This window comes from Pagrus pagrus, assembly GCF_965226575.1.
Source record: "Pagrus pagrus genome assembly, chromosome: 11".
In the NCBI taxonomy this organism is placed as follows: Eukaryota; Metazoa; Chordata; class Actinopteri; order Spariformes; family Sparidae; genus Pagrus; species Pagrus pagrus.
The window spans coordinates 32,446,655-32,468,698 of NC_140195.1; the positions used below are offsets into that span (position 1 = coordinate 32,446,655).

At 39.7% G+C, this 22,044-nt stretch overlaps 1 protein-coding gene across 1 annotated transcript; it reads left to right on the forward strand.

The window, feature by feature from the left end:
- The first annotated feature begins 13,240 nt into the window (after positions 1-13,240).
- Positions 13,241-21,824, forward strand: igf3 (insulin-like growth factor 3). Its single transcript, XM_084365780.1, has 4 exons — positions 13,241-14,277; positions 15,617-15,761; positions 19,862-20,049; positions 20,810-21,824. Exons 1-4 carry the CDS (start codon positions 14,182-14,184, stop codon positions 21,029-21,031), a joined length of 651 nt encoding a protein of 216 aa, XP_084221906.1. The 5' UTR covers positions 13,241-14,181; the 3' UTR covers positions 21,032-21,824.
- Positions 21,825-22,044: the final 220 nt, after the last annotated feature.

The following is a 22,044-nucleotide window of genomic DNA, read 5'->3' on the forward strand; positions in this document are numbered from 1 at the left end:
AATTTCTGTGTGATTACTAAAAGTTGTCACAGCTTTCTTGCACCTTTCGCACATATACAGGAGCAGCCTGGGATTAATCCTCCAACCCTGTGATAAGTGACCAACCCGCTCTACCAATGTGCTTTCAACGATCACACTAATAAAGAGCAACGATGACAATAATTTGATGGTAATCACACCAATATTAAAGAGCAAAGATAACAAATTCACACTAATTACTTTATCAGTTGCTTTTGACAAAATAATCTCATCGCAAGTTCCCCCGAGCTTTCAATCATACCACATGATAATATTCTTATTATCATGAAAAACAAATAGCTTTTTTTTTTTTTTTAGCAATTTTTCAGCAAATTCAGGGAGATTTAGACTGATTTCAGTAGCTCTGTTTCCTCTGTATGGTACGGCTCAGCACGCATCAACTATTCTCACTTTTGGTAGGTTGGCAGGTGCTTTTCTCAATTTCCTTATACACTGAAGTTAGTGCCCCTTCGATGTAGGAGGGATTCTTAGCTGATTGTCATAGCAATGCCGTGATCATCTTCAACACAAGACAAACACAGGAACAATAGAGGACATCAAAGGATGATGTTAATGATTGTCATCATTTGGCTGTTTGTCAAATCCAGGAGGCCAAAACGGCTGACGTCTAGACTAGACTGCTGAAAAAAACAGGAGACTTGGGAAATCATACATCAAGGTCAAGGTCAAATTTATTTATATAGCACGTTTAAAAACAACCAAAGTTGACCAAAGTGCTTCACAGGTTCAGGAATTCACAGCACAAATAGATACTTCAAACAAGCAGGGAATACAAAAAAAAAGGGGGAAAAAAGAAAAGAAAACAGTATGTGGAGGCAAGATGTCCATGTCTAACTAGACTTGAAAGCCAGTGAGAAAAAGTAGGTTTTTAACAATGTCTTGAACGTTTCGGTGGTCCGACCAGTTTTAATTTGCAGAGGCAAAGAGTTCCACAATTTAGGAGCAGCCACTGAAAACGCTCAGTCACCTTTACTCTTCAGTTTGGCTCTTGGGACATTGAGAGCCGTCAGAGAGGATGACCTCAGAGCTTTAACTGGAGAGTAAATGTTGATAAGCTCACATAGATATGGAGGTGCCAAGCCATTTAAAACCTTAAAAACAAACAATAAAACCTTAAAATCAATTCTGAAGCAGACAGGAAGCCAGTGGAGAAAAGCTAAAACTGGAGTGATGTGCTCATGCTTTCTGGTCTTAGTTAAAAGCCTAGCAGCAGCATTTTGGACCAGCTGTAGTCTATTGAGAGAGGACTGATTCAGACCCACATACAAAGAGTTGCAGTAATCAAGTCGAGTCGTTTAAGAGGCAGATACAGCTTAACTCTGGCTGATAGTCTGAGTTGAAAAAAACTGGTTTTGACAACAGAACTTATTTGCTTGTCTAGCTTAAAAGCACTGTCAATAATCACACCCAAATTCCTAGTAAATGGTCGAACATAGGACCAAAGAGGGCCAAAAATGCCAGCACAGCCCTCCAGCCTATCAGGATGACCAAAGGCAACAACTTCTGTTTTGTTTTCATTAAGACAGAGGAAGTTCAGATCCAGCCAGATTTTTAAATCACTCAAGCAGTAAAGCAACGGCTGCAGAGAGTCTGAATCATTAGGTTGAAATGGCAAGTAGATCTGTACATCATCCGCAAAACAATGAAAGGAGATGTTGTGTTTCTTAAAGATGGAACCCAAGGGCAGCATATACAATGAGAACATTAGAGGACCCAAAATAGACCCTTGGGGCACCCCACAGGAGAGAGGGGCCAGAGAAGAGGAAAAATCACCAATTTTGACAGAGTAACTCCTTTCTGACAAATATGATCTGAGTCATTCAAGGGCAGTACCCTGTAGCACCACATTATGTAATAACGCCCCATTATGTAATAATGTAATACATTTTCACTTCATTATGTAATAACGCCGCATTTTGTAATAATCTGCCACATTTTGTAATAAAATTCTTGAACGCAATATGTAATAAACTTTGCTGCATTATGTAATAAGTTCTTACATATTGCATCAGTAATTACAAAATGCAGGTGTTGCACTTGCAACACCTGCATTTTACAAGATTATGCAATTACAAGAAAATGTAATAATTTGGTGCATTATGTAATAAACCACCAAAATGGATGTCTTAATTAGAAAAAAAAATTATACCATCAGAACGACATTGACTTTAAGCATACCAGCATGAATTGTCATGCATCTGCTAGTTTAACTTATCATTGCTAATCAGATCGTTAGCTTAAAAGTTTGGGTCGCACTTTATTTTACGGTACGTTAATAAGACTAACAGGCCGTACTTTGTATCAAATTAGACAAAAACAATACCTAATAAGACGTAACAAGCCGCACTTTGTATCATATTAGACAAAAACAATACGTTATATAAGACGTAACAAGCCGCACTTTGTATCATATTAGTCAAAAACAATACCTAATAAGACGTAACAAGTCGCACTTTGTATCACATTAGACAAAAACAATACGTTAATAAGACGTAACAAGCCGCACTTTGTATCATATTAGTCAAAAACAATACCTAATAAGACGTAACAAGCCGCACTTTGTATCATATTAGACAAAAACAATACATTAATAAGACGTAACAAGCCGCACTTTGTATCATATTAGTCAAAAACAATACCTAATAAGACGTAAAAAGCCGCACTTTGTATCACATTAGACAAAAACAATACGTTAATAAGACGTAACAAGCCGCACTTTGTATCATATTAGACAAAAACAATACGTTAATAAGACGTAAGAAGCCGTAGGCCTACTTGTTGGCCTTTATAATAGGCTATTCGGACAAAACACACACAGTTCAGAGGAAAATACATTTATTTGGTTTATTTTATTAAAATTGGTGATTAAGGCAGCTGTTGTGTTGACAGACTCTTTATGGATGTTACTGCGCACTGTCAGTGTCGCTACGCTCCCCCACCAGTAGATGTCTCCGTACTGTGTAGAGTTGAAAAGACTGCAGAATGATGTACAGAGAAGAAGAGTAACAGGTAGACTGGTAACGTTAGAGCCGAGCGAGTGCAGGACAAACCAGGTAGCTACGCAATCAGCTAGCAGTTGCTAAAAGTAAATAAGTTCTTCCTCCTGTGCTTCATCAACAAAACAGCGGATACTCCGGAACTCAGGCATGCGAACAGTAGGCCTACAGGTTGTCTTTGTCCGTCACCACCACGAATGCCGCCTGAGTCGCCGTTGTAGCATCGGCCAGCACAAGTTAGCAGTAGCGCCGAGATCGAAAAGTGGCCAAAGTTATGTCGATTGCTGCTCAGCGGCTTATACCGATGCCTAGAGCCTTATGCCGTTCCTCGGAGAGGTGGCCAAAGTTATGTCGATTGCTGCTCAGCGGCTAATACCGATCCCCAGACTCTTATACCGTTCCTCGGAGTGGTGTGCCGCTGTTATGCCGCTGATATTCCACCGACACATGACGGTGTGTGTCGCTACAGACTGTTGTGCTTCTGAGAGACTGTTGGATGGGAAATGTATACGTGTATACGTGTAATTACTGTCTATATGCCTACATCCCACCAACATAATATCCAAAAGAAACACATAGCCTACGTTCCTTTATTTGCGGCAATGTGTTAAGTTAGCATTGTCAAAAAAGACTACAACAATGTATACATTTACGGCAGGACTTGTCGTAAAACTAGCCCAGTGGCATTATATTTGCATATCCATCAGGGGGCGGTACCCATCCAACAGTCTCTCAGAATCATAACAGTCTGTAGCGACACACACCGTCATGTGTCGGTGGAATATCAGCGGCATAACAGCGGCACACCACTCCGAGGAGCGGTATAAGAGTCTGGGGATCGGTATAAGCCGCTGAGCAGCAATCGACATAACTTTGGCCACCTCTCCGAGGAACGGCATAAGGCTCTAGGCATCGGTATAAGCCGCTGAGCAGCAATCGACATAACTTTGGCCACCTCTCCGAGGAACGGCATAAGGCTCTAGGCATCGGCATAAGCCGCTGAGCAGCAATCGACATACCTTTGGCCACTTTTCAATCTTGGCGTCACTCCAAGTTAGCTCTTCAGTGAACGTCACTGAGCAGCTCAGTTATTTGACTGACATCTGTTCCTTAATTTAGGAGATAATATTGTTTTTCTGAGAGCTTCGACAGCTCAGCAAACCTCCAGAGAAGGACTTCCAGAGAGCAACCATCAGCTCCTCACGAGCAGCGTGTGTTTGAGCTGGAGCTCGGCTACAAACAGCTGTGGAGGCCCCTGTGTGAAGAGAGGGCCACTGTGACGCGTTGTGAGCCGCACAGCGCCCTTTAGCCCTGTGCGGACAGAGCTCTGGAGCACTGGAGGCCGTCCACAAGGGTCAGAAAAGCGACCCTCTACGAAAGTCTAATAAATGTTTAACATTGAGAAGGAACCCTTCATGTTACACTGCTGTTTTGTTGTAATGTGCCAGAAATGATCCTTTATTAGGTCTAATAAGACTATAACAGTGAGACGGACCACTTCAGTTTGCAGTGCTCTTTTGTTGTAATGTGCCACACATTATCCTTTATTAGGTATAATAAGACTATAACAGTGAGAGGGCCACTTCAGTTTGCAGTGCTCTTTTGTTGTAATGTGCCACACATTATCCTTTATTAGGTCTAATAAGACTATAACAGTGAGAGCGCCACTTCAGTTTGCAGTGCTCTTTTGTTGTAATGTGCCACACATTATCCTTTATTAGGTCTAATAAGACTATAACAGTGAGAGGGCCACTTCAGTTTGCAGTGCTCTTTTGTTGTAATGTGCCACACATTATCCTTTATTAGGTCTAATAAGACTATAACAGTGAGACAGCGCACTTCAGTTTGCAGTGCTCTTTTACTGTAACGTGCCAGAAATGATCCTTTATTAGGTCTAATAAGACTAATAAGTGACTAACAGTGAGAAATAAAGATGCAATGTCCTGGCAGCTTCAGTAGCTGGTCTAATATTACTGGGGTTGGATAGTGACATGGCTTTAAATGGTCTGATGTCTTAACTATGGGAGTAGAGCGTCGAGGAAGCCACCTACAAACTCCACAAGACTCCAGGGAACATCCAGGTTACCAGGGACGTGTGTAGTAGCAACCAGATGTTAACCAATGTGGTTTGACTTTAGTTAAGGTACCGTTTTCCTCTAATGATCTATAAATGACTCTGTAAGAAAGTGAAACTATGTTAACTAAAGCTCAAATAATTTTTTTCCTCTGAACTGTGTGTGTTTTGTCCAAATAGCCTATTATAAAGGCCATGCCTATTATAAAGGCCAACAAGTAGGCCTACGGCTTCTTACGTCTTATTAGGTATTGTTTTTGACTAATATGATACAAAGTGCGGCTTGTTACGTCTTATTAACGTATTGTTTTTGTCTAATATGATAGGCCTACAAAGTGCGGCTTGTTACGTCTTGTTAGGTATTGTTTTTGACTAATATGATACAAAGTGCGGCTTGTTACGTCTTATTAACGTATTGTTTTTGACTAATATGATACAAAGTGCGGCTTGTTACGTCTTGTTAGCTATTGTTTCTGACTAATATGATACAAAGTGCGGCTTGTTACGTCTTGTTAGGTATTGTTTTTGACTAATATGATACAAAGTGCGGCTTGTTACGTCTTGTTAGGTATTGTTTTTGACTAATATGATGCAAAGTGCGGCTTGTTACGTCTTGTTAGGTATTGTTTTTGACTAATATGATGCAAAGTGCGGCTTGTTACGTCTTGTTAGCTATTGTTTTTGACTAATATGATACAAAGTGCGGCTTGTTACGTCTTATTAGCTATTGTTTTTGACTAATATGATACAAAGTGCGGCTTGTTACGTCTTGTTAGGTATTGTTTTTGACTAATATGATAAAAAGTGCGGCTTGTTACGTATTATTAGCTATTGTTTTTGACTAATATGATACAAAGTGCGGCTTGTTATGTCTTATTAACGTATTGTTTTTGTCTAATATGATAGGCCTACAAAGTGCTTCTTGTTACGTCTTGTTAGGTATTGTTTTTGACTAATGATACAAAGTGCGGCTTGTTACGTCTTTTTAGGTATTGTTTTTGACTAATATGATACAAAGTGTGGCTTGTTACGTCTTGTTAGGTGTTGTTTTTGACTAATATGATGCAAAGTGTGGCTTGTTACGTCTTGTTAGGTGTTGTTTTTGACTAATATGATGCAAAGTGCAGCTTGTTACGTCTTATTAACGTACTGTTACGTCTTATTAACGTACCGTAAAATAAAGTGCGACCAAAGTTTGTTCTTTTATCTGTTAGCATTTCATATTAGTTGCAAATCAATCAACACAAAATTCTAAAAGACATTTTCTGAGTCTGAAATCTGTTCTTTGTTCATACCTTTTAGAGCCCAACCGATAAAGGATTTTTAAGGCCGATACCGATACAAATATTTGGTGATTTAAAAATCCGATATTCCGTTATATCGGCCTATATATATATATATAAAAAATGCAGAAACGCATAACAAAACATACAACAGATTTCCGTAACATTAGTTATTTGTAGTTATTTATGAGTCCTCACTGAAATAATATGATAATGCAGTTTAAAAATAAACTTGTTTGTTTTATTGTCACAACAGAACAGAGGAACATCAAAATTACTAGCTAATTCAGTTTCACTCTCGACTTACATGTAACAGCAGCAAAACTGGACATGGTAGTCACAAATTTTATCATGCTTATTTGAGTTAAGAGAACTGATGAGGATGTTCTTTTAATTGTTATTCAAGCAATGTATTTCTCGTGACAGTTGCCAACTTACCATTAGCACACTTCACCGATGATCTCAGTCATGGATAACTGGTTCACTCTACCCGAATCTGGCTGGATCAGCTGGTTGTACAGTTTGTGGCGTTCTAAACACGAGTGTTGCCAACAGGGACGTTGTAGAGTGTCCTCTGGTGGACAAACTATGCAACGCCAACACTCATAACATGGTTGAAGGGTGTTTCGTTTTATCTTATTTTTTAAATATTAATTTATCGGCCATTATAAATGCCAATACCGATAGTTTGGGAAATGCCTAATATCGGCCGATAATATCGGCCAGCAGATATATCGGTCGGGCTCTAATACCTTTCATCATGTTGCCTTTTGTTTATTTTCCAGCTGAAGTGTAAGCTATAGAGGACGAAATTGCTCCCCTAAACTGAAGCCAAAATGTTTGTATCTCCCCCTTGTGGCTGGCAGTAGCACATGCATACATTCTACCAGTGCTCTAAATTACAGTAGGCTAACACCCGCCACGTGTGGCATTATAAATCTTTACGGTACATAGATACACATTTACGGAAGCGATTACTACCACACCAGAATATATATATATATATATATATATATATATATATGTATATATATCAGAGTCACGTTGTCACGTAACATGATAAGTTGGTCTCGGGTGGAGGGGGCGGAAGTGAATCCATGAATCCACCTGGATAGTCTCAGTTTCATTGACATATACTGTTATTGTCATTTCATGCTGACTGTGGAGGTTTGTCCGATCCGAGCGTCTGATTGGAGGCCGCAGCATGACATCGGGCCCCTGGAGCCTTGGTGTCCCTCCAGCTGATCACGTTATAACGATTATAACGTTATATGATTTTTTTTTTTTTCTGGTATGGCAGCAATACCCTTTGGTACTTCCGTATATAAGTCTACTACAGTAAACAATTTCAAATGTATTGAACGAGTTACTTTTTTCTTTGCTAGAATTTTAAGAAAAAGTTGTCAGCTCTTGTCTGTAGACTACTTTTCACTCATATATATTGTGAGGGTTTGTTTTACATATCCTATAACTACAGATAAAGGGGAAAATTTGCTACATTTTCTGTTCCATATTTGTTTTGTGTTTTGTCTGCTTTCTATCACGTATAATATTTGCATAACATAATCCAGATTGCATGTGTGTATGTCTTCCAACATTTCAGTGCACCGATAAAGTTCGTGCCAGTAACCCAGTAACTCATTTAGTGCAGTTTTTGTCTCTATGAGCTTTCAAACACATTCTCTATGAATTCAGTTATATTTGATTTAGATTTGACCAATGAAACATCCTACTAGTTTTTAAAATTAATTCATATTAACGATTCATGCTGGTATGCTTAAAGTCAATGTCGTTCTGATGGTATAATGTTTTTTTTTCTAATTAAGACATCAATTTTGGTGGTTTATTAAATAATGCACCAAGTTATTACATTTTCTTGATAAAAAAAAAAAGTGCAACACCTGCATTTTGTAATTACTGATGCAATATGTAAGAACTTATTACATAATGCAGCAAAGTTTATTACATATTGCGTTCAAGAATTTTATTACAAAATGTGGCAGATTATTACAGAATGCGGCGTTATTACATAATGAAGTGAACATTTATTACATTATTACATAATGGGATGTTATTACATAATGTGGTGCTACTTACCCTTAATGCCCAGACACTTTTCAAGATGAGATAAAAGAATCGAATGATTGACAGTGTCAAAGGTAGCAGTCAGATCTAAAAGCACTAAAACAGCCGAGTTTCCTGAGTCAGTAGTTAAAAGAAGATCGTTTAGCACTCTTAGGAGGGCAGTTTCAGTGCTGTGGCGATGCTTAAAGCCAGACTGAAACTTTTCATGAACACTAAAATCATGTAAGAAATATTGTAATTGATTAAAAACAATTTTCTCCAAGACTTTAGCCAAAAATGGGAGTTTAGAAATCGGCCTAAAATTGGAAAGAACCGAAGGGTCCAGATTATTCTTTTTTAAAAGAGGTTGCACGACTGCATGTTTAAAAGCAGAGGGAACACACCCTGTGCTGAGGGATGAATTTACAAGAGTTAAAATGCTTGACCCAACAGTGTTAAAAATGTCTTTAAATAAACAAACAGGAATACTGTCCAGGGGGCAGTATGCAGGACGTAGCTGTTTGACTATGTCAGGCAGGTAAGGGAATGAAACCTGCTCAAACTGCTGGAAGACAGCTGGGTACAGAGGAGGGACAGAGGGGTCCGACAAAGAAGGAACGGAAGGAAGGCTAAGAACAGAGATTTTGTCAGTAAAATACCTCAAGAAATTCTCACACAGAGTAGGGGAAGGCACAACATGGTCTGTACTAGAGCATGACATTTTTCGGGAATTCCCGCGGGTCACGTGATTCCCGTGGGATTCCCGCGGGATGGGAGTCAAAGTTTTATTAATCCCGTGATTGGGACGGGATGGGAATAAAAATCAACGGGAGCGGGCAGGAGCGGGAACGCCATTAATAGATGATGATTTTCTGCCGTGTTAAACAACCAAAAGGACAGACACGTCCATTTTTGTAGTCATCTTTCAGTGAGCCAAAACTATTTTGACTTGCGTTAGAACTACACATCCAACAGTGCTTTGACTTCCGGCCGGACCGGCCACTAAAAAACGGAGTGGGATGGGAGTGGGAGTAATTTTGAGTGGGAGCGGGATGGGAGCGGGAGTCATTCTACAGGAGTGGGACGGGATGGGATTTTTTTTTTTTACTCCGGCCCGGGATTGGGATGGGATGGGATTTTTTCTCTGGGAGTGGGATGGGACGGGAGTGAAAATCCACTCCCGTGTCATGCTCTAGTCTGTACCACAAGGATTAAAGGATAACTACCATTTTTTACAACCTGGACCTTATTTCTAGCAAAATATATGATCATTTACTCACCCAGATAACTCTGGTGTCATTTGAAGTTGTTCGGACGAAATTAGATCCAGTGGAGCGCCGATATATCCATATAATGCGAGTGACGGGGCAGCGACACACAGTCTATATAACGCATTATCTGCCACGAAACTAGTTCATTTCACTAATATTTTGTTACGATACGCTAGCGCCATTCCCCTCTGAGTCCGGGTTCGTCCGTTATCAACATCCGGGGTCAAACTAGCAGTCAAACTAGCAGTAGCAGCTACAGCCGGGCTGTCGGGGGTGTGCGCGCAGCTCAGAGACGACATCCTCCAGGTCAGAGGTAGTAGCTCAACCTACAGACCCTGGATGTTGACAATAGACGAGCCCAGACTCAGAGGGGAATAGCACTAGCGTATCATAACAAAATATTGGTAAAATGAACTAGTTTCGTGGCAGATAATGCTCATAAAGGCTGCGCTTCGGTGCCCCGTCACTCGCATTATATGGATATATCGGCGATACACTGGATCTAATTTCGTCCGAACGACGCCGAATGACACCAAAGTTATCTGGGTGAGTAAATGACCATATATTTTGCTAGAAATAAGGTCCAGGTTGTAAAAAACGGTAGTTATCCTTTAATGAGACCGTTAAAAACGTTAAAAAGAACCTGAGGCTTATGGCTGTTGTTAGCAACAAGGTGGGATAAAAACTCAGTTTTTGCAGTTTTTACTGCTTTCTGATAGTTAAATTAGGTGTCTCGTAAAATTCCAAAGGAGACTTGGAGTTTGTCCTTTTTCCATTTTCTCTCAGCTTGTCTGCAGGCGCGTCTGAGAGAGCGAGTACAGTCATTCAGCCAGGGCTCAGAAAGTGCCTTAGTGCGTTTGGACCTCAGAGGAGCAATAGAATCCAAAATGTAGAGTTAAAGAGGGTCGTAAGGTTGTCAGCACTGAGATCACCGTCATCCAACGTGTACAGGACAGTGTCTCTAAAAGCAGCAGAAAACTGTGAAGCAGTTAACGGGTTAATCGCCCGCTGACGGTGTGCGGCAGCACCGGTTGATGCATCAGGAGTGGAACCAGTCAAAGTAAATAAAACAGGCAGATGGTCCGAGATACATGTGTCACATATTTCATTGATTTCAACAAACAAACCAAGCGACAACACAAGGTCCAGGGTATGACCTTTTTCATGCGTCGGGCCAGCGATGGACTGGGTGAGGTTAAAAGAGTTGATAAGATATAAAAAATCCCTGACCAGAGGCCTGGACTCACAGCACACATGTCTATTAAAATCACCAACAATTAAAAGTCGATCATACTTCAGCACAACCCCTGCCACAAAGTCAGCAAAGTGCTGAATAAAATCCCTATTATATTTTGGAGGACGGTAAACCTCTGCACACAAGCACGGTCACGGGAAAGTTTGCTTCGAAGAGTTGCAGTTCAAAGCTGGAATAGCTGTCAAACGGAACCGGCCAACAGTGAAAAGAGGACTTAAATACAGTTGCTAGTCCCCCACCATTACCGGTGGTCCAATGGGAGCTAAGAAAGTCACACTGAGGAGGAGGAAGCTCGGAGAATTGTGTGAACTCACCAGCACGGAGCCAGGTTTCCGTCAGGAACATAAAATCCAACACACGCGAAGTGAAGAAGTCGTTCAACAAAAAGGTCTTGTTTGCTAGCGATCTAGCATTAATCAGAGCCAAGCGAAGACTGTAAGACTCACTGACCGAAGGCACAACGCGATCCAGCGAGCGAAGGTTTGAAAGAACAACGCCGCCTCTGTGGATCCAAAACCCGCCGGGAGGAGACAGCGGAGCCAGCAGGTCGGAGACATCTATCAAGCCAGGGACAACAGGACGGAGCCATCGGCCTCTTGAGTCCAGCAGTCGTCCGGCAGCAGGGATGTAGCATCCATCCACAGGACACGTCACACAGGTGGACACCAGTGTAGCGGCGTTGTACTCTCTTTTGCATTGTGTATTTTTACAGAGAAGAAGACCACCAAGAACAGCACTCCGCCGCGGTTTCCCCATCTCCTGAAGCGTCTCTTGCGCGATATAGCAGCAGGTAAGCGGCGCAGGTAGGCCGGTATGTCTGACAGGAGGGGAGGAGGTTTGATGTCCCATCTACCACAACAAACCTTGGCAAGGTATGTCCTGGGATGTCAAGAAGTATTTGGCAATCATAGACAAGTAGAGCAGAAACATCTTGCCAGCACATAGAGAGGAATAGGGCGAAAGCAAATAACAGACTGTGCAGACGAGACAGACGGCCTGCCATCATTGGCGCCATCTTGAATGGGGACGAGCGTGCAGATGGCGGGACAACTACTGGTTGCTCTGTATCACCGAAGTCAGTCAATCAGTGGCCTTCAGTGTTTTCAATCCACCATTAAGTATGGGCTTAGCTCATTTGGGACCTTAACCGAGGTGAAACCAAAAAAAGTACCAGATACCAAGCACATTTTTTTTGCAATTGGAAAACCACAAAAGAGTCTCCAAGCAAGTCAAGTTGAGTTAAGCCATACTATGCTGTTGAAATGAGCAAATGAGCTTGAATGAAAGGGTTGTTTTTGGTGTTTGAGAAGGGTTTCCACTATAGCAAGAATTATCAAAGGACAGAATCTAAACTTGAAAAATATGATTTAATTTAAAAAATCAAAAATACACTTGTTAAAACTAGAGCCACACAAATTTACCCCAACGTTTGAAACGTTAACACCTCACACGGATGTGCAATCGCAACAGTTCGTGTCCTATGCACAGAGGTGGGGGACTCGAGTCACATGACTTGACTTGAGTCGGACTCGAGTCGCAAATTTGAGGACTTGAGACTTGCTTGACTAACACTTTTAAAAGACTCAACTTGACTTTGACTTGGCATTCATAACTTGAGACTTGACTTAGACTTGACACAGATGACTCGAAAGTCTTCTTTCTTTCTTTTTTTCTTTTTTTTTTGCGCATATTGAGACGTTAGTTTCGTTTTTTCTGCCACTGTATGACGCGGTGCGTTAAAGCCTGGCAAGTGGCGGGCGTGCCAGAGTGGCACTGTGGCACACAGGATCGGAGGAGAGGAGGGAGCTCCGAAAATCATCAAATTTGGATTCAAAGATTATTTCATTGACGAAAAGAGGAGAACAACAGTATGCGCAGTATGCAGCTCTAAAATAAGTGACACCCCCACAACCACCGTTTTATAGCGTCTTCAGTGCGCACAAAGCCATTATTTTAAATGTAGGCGCGTATTATAAAGCGCGCTCACAATCCAAGACAACACTGTATCGGCACACATTTGGTGCAACGCACTTGTTTTTTCGTGCACGTCAGCGACGGACCTGCTTCTCCCTCAGGTGTTGTGTCTGTGTCTCTCCTACTGTTTCTCACGGAGCTCTGCCCCGTTTGAAAGGAGAAGGGGGCCCGTATGTGTAAAGACGTCGCCTCCGAGATGTAGAATGTGTTTTATAGAAGAGAAACACACATTTCAGGACAGAACAGACATGACCTGTGATTTTCAGCCCGCTTTTATAGAGGTGGAGGGGGAACAATACCTGAGAGTAATATTCTCAGCTGTCAGGATGTGCAGTATGGTGCAGTTCCAGAGTTGATATTAATCTAATCTTATTCTTGTATTCATGGGTTTAAATAAAATTCTAAAATTGATCAACTATGCAATTACATCATATTATTGACTAACCACCCTCTTCTGTTTACTGTGTCATTCATACGAAAGGGACGTCTGATCCCAGCCAGCCTCCCATCTCCCAATACATTAAATCAACAAAAGTGTTTTGATGTTGAAAATAAAATTCAACCTTTTCATGACCACTATGTCTACTTACTGATTTAAAAGAGGAAACTTGTTGATTAGAATTTTGTGTGACGTAACTTCTTGTGACTTGCTTGACCCTAGCCATGACTCGACTTGACTTGCTTGAGTTATAGTAATGACTTGACTTGACTTGCTTGATTTTCATCACAGTAACTTGGGACTTGCTTGAGACTTGAAGGTTAAGACTTGAGACTTGCTTATGACTTGCACGTATGTGACTTACTCCCACCTCTGCTATGCAAATATTTGTATCATTGTTTCTATTATTTTGTCCACCCTATTTCTATTAATGAGAGTGGCATAAATATTAGAAACATTATTTAGTCCAACTTAATACAATTCATCAGCTTCACAAACTACATGTTCCAAAATGACCATACAGTTGAATCAACGGCTGTCTAATATAGTTCAACAAAAACTCAATGTTATAAACTTCATGAAGGGAAGACTTGTTGTAGGACTGTTGTATCAGGTTTAGGTGGACCTAGTGTATATCGTGTTACAAACACAGTAGGAGCACAGCAGAACAAGTCCATCCCCAGTGACAGAATGTAAAATCATCTGATATGAGCTGTGGATGAGATTTGACTGGGAAACAGTAAGGAGTGGAGGGAGGAAACCTTGGTGCTGTGGTCCTCCCACCTGATGCCTGACTATAAGACTGCAGGTCTCCTGAAGTCAGTCCACACAGACAGGATGTGCTGCTTATGCTGCCCCTCTGCCAGGCCACAGACACTGAAGGTAAGACTGTTGATTTCTGCTCAGCTGGGACTGAGAATTTGCTGATGCAGTGTTGCAGTGTGGACAACTTCTCATTGTAGAGTTGAAATTATTTCTTGATTGTAATTGAAACAGTTAGTTTTAGCTGAAAAAATTCTGCTCTTCTCGATGTCCTGGCTTGTAACGCTTTTTTCTTTTTTCTGTTGTCTCCAGTAAATGCCTAGAATTCTAGAGAGAAACTGATTTGTTACTGTTAATTCATGGGAAGCTTCTTCTGATAATAGTTAATATGAAGAAAATTTCAATTGGAATACTTTTCAACAGTAAATGAACAATACATTAATATTCAGTTGAATTTAAATGCAGTGGTGCTTTTATCAAATCAGAACTTGTCCAGGAAACATCCTAGGAAATTATTAAGAAACTACGGAGCCATAAAAAAAATGATAACTTCACCTCTTGGTAAACTGAGCAGTAGAGCTGCAATGAGTAGTTGATCAAAAGAGAATTAATTGTCAACTCTTTTGATAATCCATTGATTGTTGAAAAACATTAACATTAGTTGGTTCCAGCTTTTCTAATGTGATGATTTGCTGCTTTTATTTGTCTTTTATGACAGTAAATGAAGAGTCTTGTGGTTTTAGACTGTTGGTTGGACAAAAAAAAGCAATTCAAAGACGACACATTCGGTTCTGGGAAAATGAGATAAGAATTTCTCACAATTTTTTGGCTTTTTATTGATGAAATCATTGATTAATCTTGAAAATAATTGGCTGATTACTAAATAATAAAAAATAACTGTAAGGTGCAGCTTTACTAAGCAATTTAGATTTTGAGCTGTTAAATAAATAAGGGCAACTATCAACCTTTAAATTTCAACATAATTTTTGTTTTTTCAACCAAATCTCACTGTCCCTCTCAGTGGATAGAGTCATGGGGGTTTGCACGCTTGTTATATTTAACATCAACTAAATGTCATTCGGCCAAGATCTTCTTGCTTCATCTGACAGGTGAAGACAAAGCAAGAGTACATGATTATGATTATTATTTTTTTTAAAGTCTTTTTTGGATAAATACACACTCAGTAGAGAGATAGAAATTAGAAAAAATAGGAAAATAGGAAAGGAGATAGAGAGAGAGATGAATAGTGACATGCAACAAACCAAACCAAGGCAGTCAACGTTTATGGTTGGCACTTTTAACCCCTCAGACACCAGGGCAATCTGAGTACACCAGTTTAATTTTGTTTTGACAAGAGATTTGGACACAAAAAATATCAAGATATAATCAGTGTTGGAGGCTGAGGTTGTAGGTTGTGTTAACGTTTTGTATTGACAGTTTTTCACCTCTTCGTCTTCAGGTGTTGTGTGCTCGGATGTGTATGTTCTACTCTGTAATGTGTCTGGCAGGCTGGCCTCTCTCATCAGAGGCAGCCAGACTGCGCTGTGGTTCTGATCTCCTCAGTGACCTCATATTTGTGTGTGGGGATCGTGGAATCTATTTAGGTAAGCCTATAGTCATGTTATCCACTGTTTTTACATAAATATCTAATGTCACCAACGAAGCTGCCTATGAGATAGAGAAGTGGAAAACTGTGGCATTATAAGATACGATAAGATAAGACATGACTGTATTGATCCCTTACTGGGGAAAGTCACCTTTTTTGGCAGAAATGGAAAGGTCAGGAAATCACAGACATCACTGGCATTCATCCTTTGCAAGTTAATGAATACAAATACAATCTTCAGATATAAATATAGAATGTGCAATGAACATATAGAGCCGGACAGTGACTTTAAATTGGCATTGGAAATAAGGTTTTGCAACCTGACCTAAAAAAGAAAACTATAGCATTGAAACAATAGTACAAACAAGTATTGGAACTAAAAAGAAAAGGTCTACTGAAAAATAAAACACAGTTATTAAAACTTATCTTATTTTAATATTTTTTGCATTGTAATGTGCTTTTCAGAGACAATCTTTTCATTTTTTTGTCATGTCTGTCAATTTTCTGTGAGATTTTTTTTACACTGCCATTTTCTTTTTAAGTGCTATTGTTTTCTAATATTTATTCTCTGTCTCCATTTTGGTGTGGAGAGGAGGGTTTTGAGTAAAATGGGTCAATAAGATGGTGATTTCCATATAATTACCTGAACCCAACATCCGCTCTGAAGCCTGACATGGCACACACACATACTATACAGCAATAGCTTCCACAAGGATACCTGAAACACCCTAACCCCAAGTTTGTTAAAGGGAAGGTGAAATTAGAATTCAATTATTATCTACTTACCACCATGCCGAAATTAGGTGAAGTTTCATAGTCCACAAAACATGTCTGGAGCTTCACAGTAAGATAGTGCTGCAGCATTCTGCTAAACAACTGAAGTAGATGGTCACTTGTTTTAAAATGTAAAAACAACAACTGAAAAAAAACATAAAATAGCTCCATACAGCTTGTCCAGCCACAAGATCCCAAAATGATTTGAAAATAAGTTTTTTCTCTCAGCATGCTGCCAGGCTCCGCCAAGTCAAGATCTTGACTCAAAAAACAGTGTAAATAATGTTTTTTCAAATCGATTTGGAATCTCTAGGCTTCTGAAGATATAGATTATGCCAGACAAGCTGTATGGAGCTATTTTATTTATTTCTTCATTTTTTTAACATATTTTTACACCTTCATCAGCTTCAGTTTGTTTGGGAGAATCCTGCAATGCTGTTTTACTGTGAAGCTCCAGAAATATTTTGTGGACTATGAAACTTCACTTTCCATCAGAGTGGGTGTGAGTAGATAATGAATGAATGAATTAATTTTCATTTTTGGGTGAACTGTTCCATGAAGTCTGTTTCTCTTTCGTTGTTTTATGGGAAACAAACAACAGCAGATAGAAACAGGCGAACTCATGGAAGCCATTGCTGTATGCTTGATGTCATGTCAGAGGCTGCGAAGTGGATTCAGGAAGAGTGATAAACTTCATTTTATTTGGGCCTCCACCCACTGCATGCAGAATTACAGTAAAACAGGAAAAGCAGGGTTACTTTCTGTATGGAGTTTGCATGTTCTCCCTGAGCCTGCATGGGTTATCTCTGGTTGCTCCTGCAGGTTAGGTTAATTGGTGACTTTAAATTGCCTGTCGGTGTGAATATGACCGTAAATGATTGTTTGTTTCCATGTGTCAGTCCTGTGATTGATTGGTGACCTGTCCAGAGTGTACAATGCCTCTTGCCCAATGTTAGCTGGCATCGACTCCAGCAGAGATCTAATGGATGGAATTGATGTTGTCATGGCAGAAATGCACATTGATTCCATTTTGTTACTAATAAAAATGATAGGACCAAAATGCAATCAAGGTTATACTACCCTGTGTGTTGACACTTACACTGGCAGAGGTGCATAACACAGATATGGTCATGGTCATCAATGTCCACATGAAACAATGCAGTCACTCTGAGCAAGTTCATTTATCAGCTCATTTATTTACATGAAGTCTCGCTACAACATGAAATACACTTGACAGCAAATGGGACCGATGATTTTCAATACAATATAATATTTTATGATTCATCTTTTTTTTTTTAGCAAAATGTAATTTGTGTGTTCTACAAAACAATAGTTCATCATTAGAAACAAAGCTGACTGGTACAGCATCTGTTGGATTGGCAGTGTACTCTCTACTGTAAGGCACATTACAGCATTTCATGTGAAAAGTTTTATTATTATTAGAATATGCTGTAATCTCTCCTACTGCACACAGGAATTACCCACAGGCCCTTTCACTTGATTACCTTTCCCCTGCTCTAACCAAGGCCAACTTCTCTGCCTGCTATCAAAGTGGTGACAATCCACCAAAATTGCAGCATACTTACCAGGACACCATGCCTCAGTGTCATAGCTTTATTGTTTAAACATTTGTTATCTGAGACCAGCACAGCTTTTACACTGAAAACAAAGAAAGGTGCAGAAACAGCACAGGGATCATTCAGAAGCAGAGACATGCAAAGGATGTGAGAAGGGCAGGGGCTCAAATTTCCAAAAGATGTTTTTTGCAAATAATTAAATAAATAATATACCTGGAATGACTACTTTTGTGACACTGTTAAAGTGATATTACGTAATATATACGTAAAGAAAAAAAAAACTACTCAGCAGCAGGCCCAGGCTTGGAGGTGACCATAAAACCACTTGGATTGAATGCCTGCTATTGATAATACCCGGTGGTAATAGGAAACACATATCAACGGGGGAACAGAGTTTGACGCAACACCGGAGCACTCTCAATTGAGTGAATATCCATCAGTTTACTCTTGTTTTACCCTGGTGTCTATCACTCTCCTTCTTCAGCTTTTTTGCCTCCTCCATCAGCAAGTTATTTTTCTTTTGCAGTGTAGAGTTTCCATCGTTATTCAAGTTGTTTCATTGTTACCTGTGGATAGCTACCAGGAAAAACAATGCCTCCTCCTGTTTTGGTTACGTTATTGCAAATGCACTTCCTTCGCCCAGTGGCAGGCTGAATAGCAGAGTGAAAACAAGGCTTAATCTATATGCAAATCGTGTAATTTTTCTACAGCCATTACATAGTCCAATCAGAACTTCTGAATGATAAGTTAAGCAAAAAAGCTGTCTATTGCTAGTTTATATTCTGATGTTAAGCGGGTGTAATGTTTACATTGTTCACCATCGCAGTTTGGTTTGTTAGCATGTTAATGATTGCTAATTAGCGCTCAAGGCAGAGTCTAGGCTAATGAGAATTTGATCAGTTTAGCTGGTATTGGTCATCACCAAAGTATTGGACAGAAAGTAATTTTGACCTGATTATAGCACTAGATCAAAAGTCAGGGGGTCACCAAATCTTTAGGATCTTTAGGTCTGTATAAAATTTCATGTCAGTTCAGATATTTCAGTCTGGGCCAAAGTAGGGGATCAACCAGTTGATCTCCATTGCAATATAGAGCCCCATTTAGCATGACTAAAACAGCAGTACTAACCTACAGTATGAAAAGCCTATGGTTTAATCTATGGTTTAATAATCTTGTGTAAAGGCTTTCATCATCTTGTAAATCCAATCCAATCCAATCCACTTTATTTGTATAGCACATTAAAAACAACAAGGTTACCTGTTTTGCACAACAAATACAAAACAGTAAAATAAAGAAAGTTAAAGTTAAAATACAATAAATTAAAAGCATATAAAAAAAACAAAAAAAACACAGCAATGTTTGACTGCCTGACACATTTATTTTCCAGGGGAAGATATCTTGTCAACAACTTGCCAGATTGACATGAAATTGTCTTTTAGTATTCATGGATGGATCGTCTTTAAATTTGTTGAACATAGTCATGCTCCCCAGAAGAGCACTTTAGATTTTAATGACCCAAGTGTCTCCCCTCTTGCACCACCCACTTTGCACTTTGGGATGTAATGACAATAGGTAGAGATAGATTTTGTCAGAGATGTCTGTATCCGGTGCTACCATGTTTTGGAATAAGTGATCTCTCTTGAGGACATTCACGTGCCCTATTTTTCTTTTTTAAAGTGTAGAAGATACAGTATCAAGGCTCAAAAGTAAGAGAAGAAGCTCATGTTGGACATTACTTTCTCCGCAGGTAAAGGTACGTGGTCTGGTTATGGTGCACGGCCCAGAGGGAAGGGGATAGTGGACCAGTGCTGTCGGCCAGCTGGCTGTGAACTTCAGCATCTGGAGATGTACTGTGCTAAACCAAAAAGCCTGCAGCACACCACAGCTTACCCAGCCACAACCACAGCATCGCATACCACTACACAGCTAGACACGGTATGACCTCTACTGCTTGAGTATAAAAGTTCATTCTTCACATTTTGAATTGGACAGGATATTCTCAAGGTTAACTTACTAAATGTATCCAAGGCAGCAGTGACTGAACTTGGCTCATTTGTCATCAGTGGACCTAAGTACAGAACTAGGCGCTTGTCAGTGGATTGGCTTGGAAAAATCAAATGTCTTCACGGTTGCAACATTTTGGACCTGATTTGAAAAAAACCCTTGGAGGTCCTTGTTAAACCCAAAATGCATCAAATAATATCCATAAGAGAGACCAAAAGGAGCCCGAGGACAGTAAGGACGGGACAATACCCGACCTGTCTCAGTATTACAGAGGCCCAACCCAACTTGGATCTCAGAGTTAAAGTAATAATGCGTAAGATTTCTACCTTAACATGTCTATGAGGACTAGAACGACTTATCTTGTTGAGTTGTGTACCTACCTTATCTCAAATGGGTCATTCCATGCCAACTCACCCAAAATTCAGAACCATTCACATTATACTACCAATATATTCTGTCAGAGAAATTTGCCTGTACAGAATTTAGAATGTAAGGTGGAAACAAATAAAAATGTTAGAATAGCGACTTAAATACCTGAAGCAAAACCAAAAAAACACCATGATAATGTTGATATGCATGATAAATCCTGCCTGATCAGTGCAAGCTCCACACAGGACCAAGTAAAGGTTATCTGCTTCAGCCAAACTACATGTCCTTCAGGCAACTCTTTGTCCTTATCTTTGTCTTGCAGGTGCAGCAGTTCCAAGCAGTATTTCAGAAGAAACTCTTGGAACACCTGGGGAATCCCAACAGTCCAAAGAGAGAAGCTTACAGAAAGAAAACACAGCCTTCACTTCGTCGGAAAAGCAAAGTGTCATCATCACGCAGGAAGAATAACACAAAGAACACAACCAGCAGGCCTCCTTCAGCCTCTCAGAGTCCCCTTCAAAGATTGATGAAATTTGAATCGTGACCTTTGACCTTGTGAAAAGCTGAAATTGAGACTGGAGCCAGCAAATTTGAAAGACTGATGCCAACTAGTTTGACCTTGAAGAAATTCTCTGTCAAGTAGGGATCACAGTGGTCGAAAACTGCCAGGCAACCCAACGCACAAACTGGCAGCCATATTGGAGGTTCTCAGCTCCAGAAGAGAAGTTTTGACATCTTCTCTGTGATTGTACTGGCCCTTGGAACTCAATGGAATCTCTGAATGAGCCTTTTTTTCATGTAATTTTCAGGAACGGAGTGTCATTGTGTGACTCTATGTTTCTAGGTTTAAATGTGTCTGTAATAGCCATCTCTGGACTAAAAAGGTTGAGAAGTCAATTCTGATAGCTGACTACTTGACTGGACTCAATCTATTAATCTGGTGATCCCATCATGGTGTTTGTTACAAGCTGCTAAATGTTTAACACAAAACAATATTATATTGTTTACTATCTGTGTTTGGAAAAATGGAGTGAATTACAAGACATTAGATTTTTTTAGTAATTTGCCTTTATTACATAATATGTAAATCATATATTATATTTAACATACCTTTTAAGTCTGTGTAGTGTGGAATACAGTGCACTATTTTTTATTGTGTGTGTTTGGGACAGACATTAGCAGGGCAGAATGTACTGACCAAGTCTTGTGTATTTATTAAATGATTTTCATATAACAAGTTCTATCTACTCCAGTTATACATACTTTTTATTTTAGTGTTTATTATTACAATTTCTGAGTATTATTTGTTTTATATAAAAAGCTTTTAATGCCTTCATTATTTATTTGACTGTGTCAACATATTCCTATAATGAATAAATATATAAATAAATAAATTCTTGATGTTCATGTTGTTAAGACTAAGCCACGCAGGAGAAAGGACAAGAAAGAGATTCAGGTTTGACCATGCCATTCTTCCTCTGCTGATTTGCACTCACAACGTTGCTCAGAGTTGTTATGAATTGAAGATTTAATAACAATATAAAATTTAACACAAAC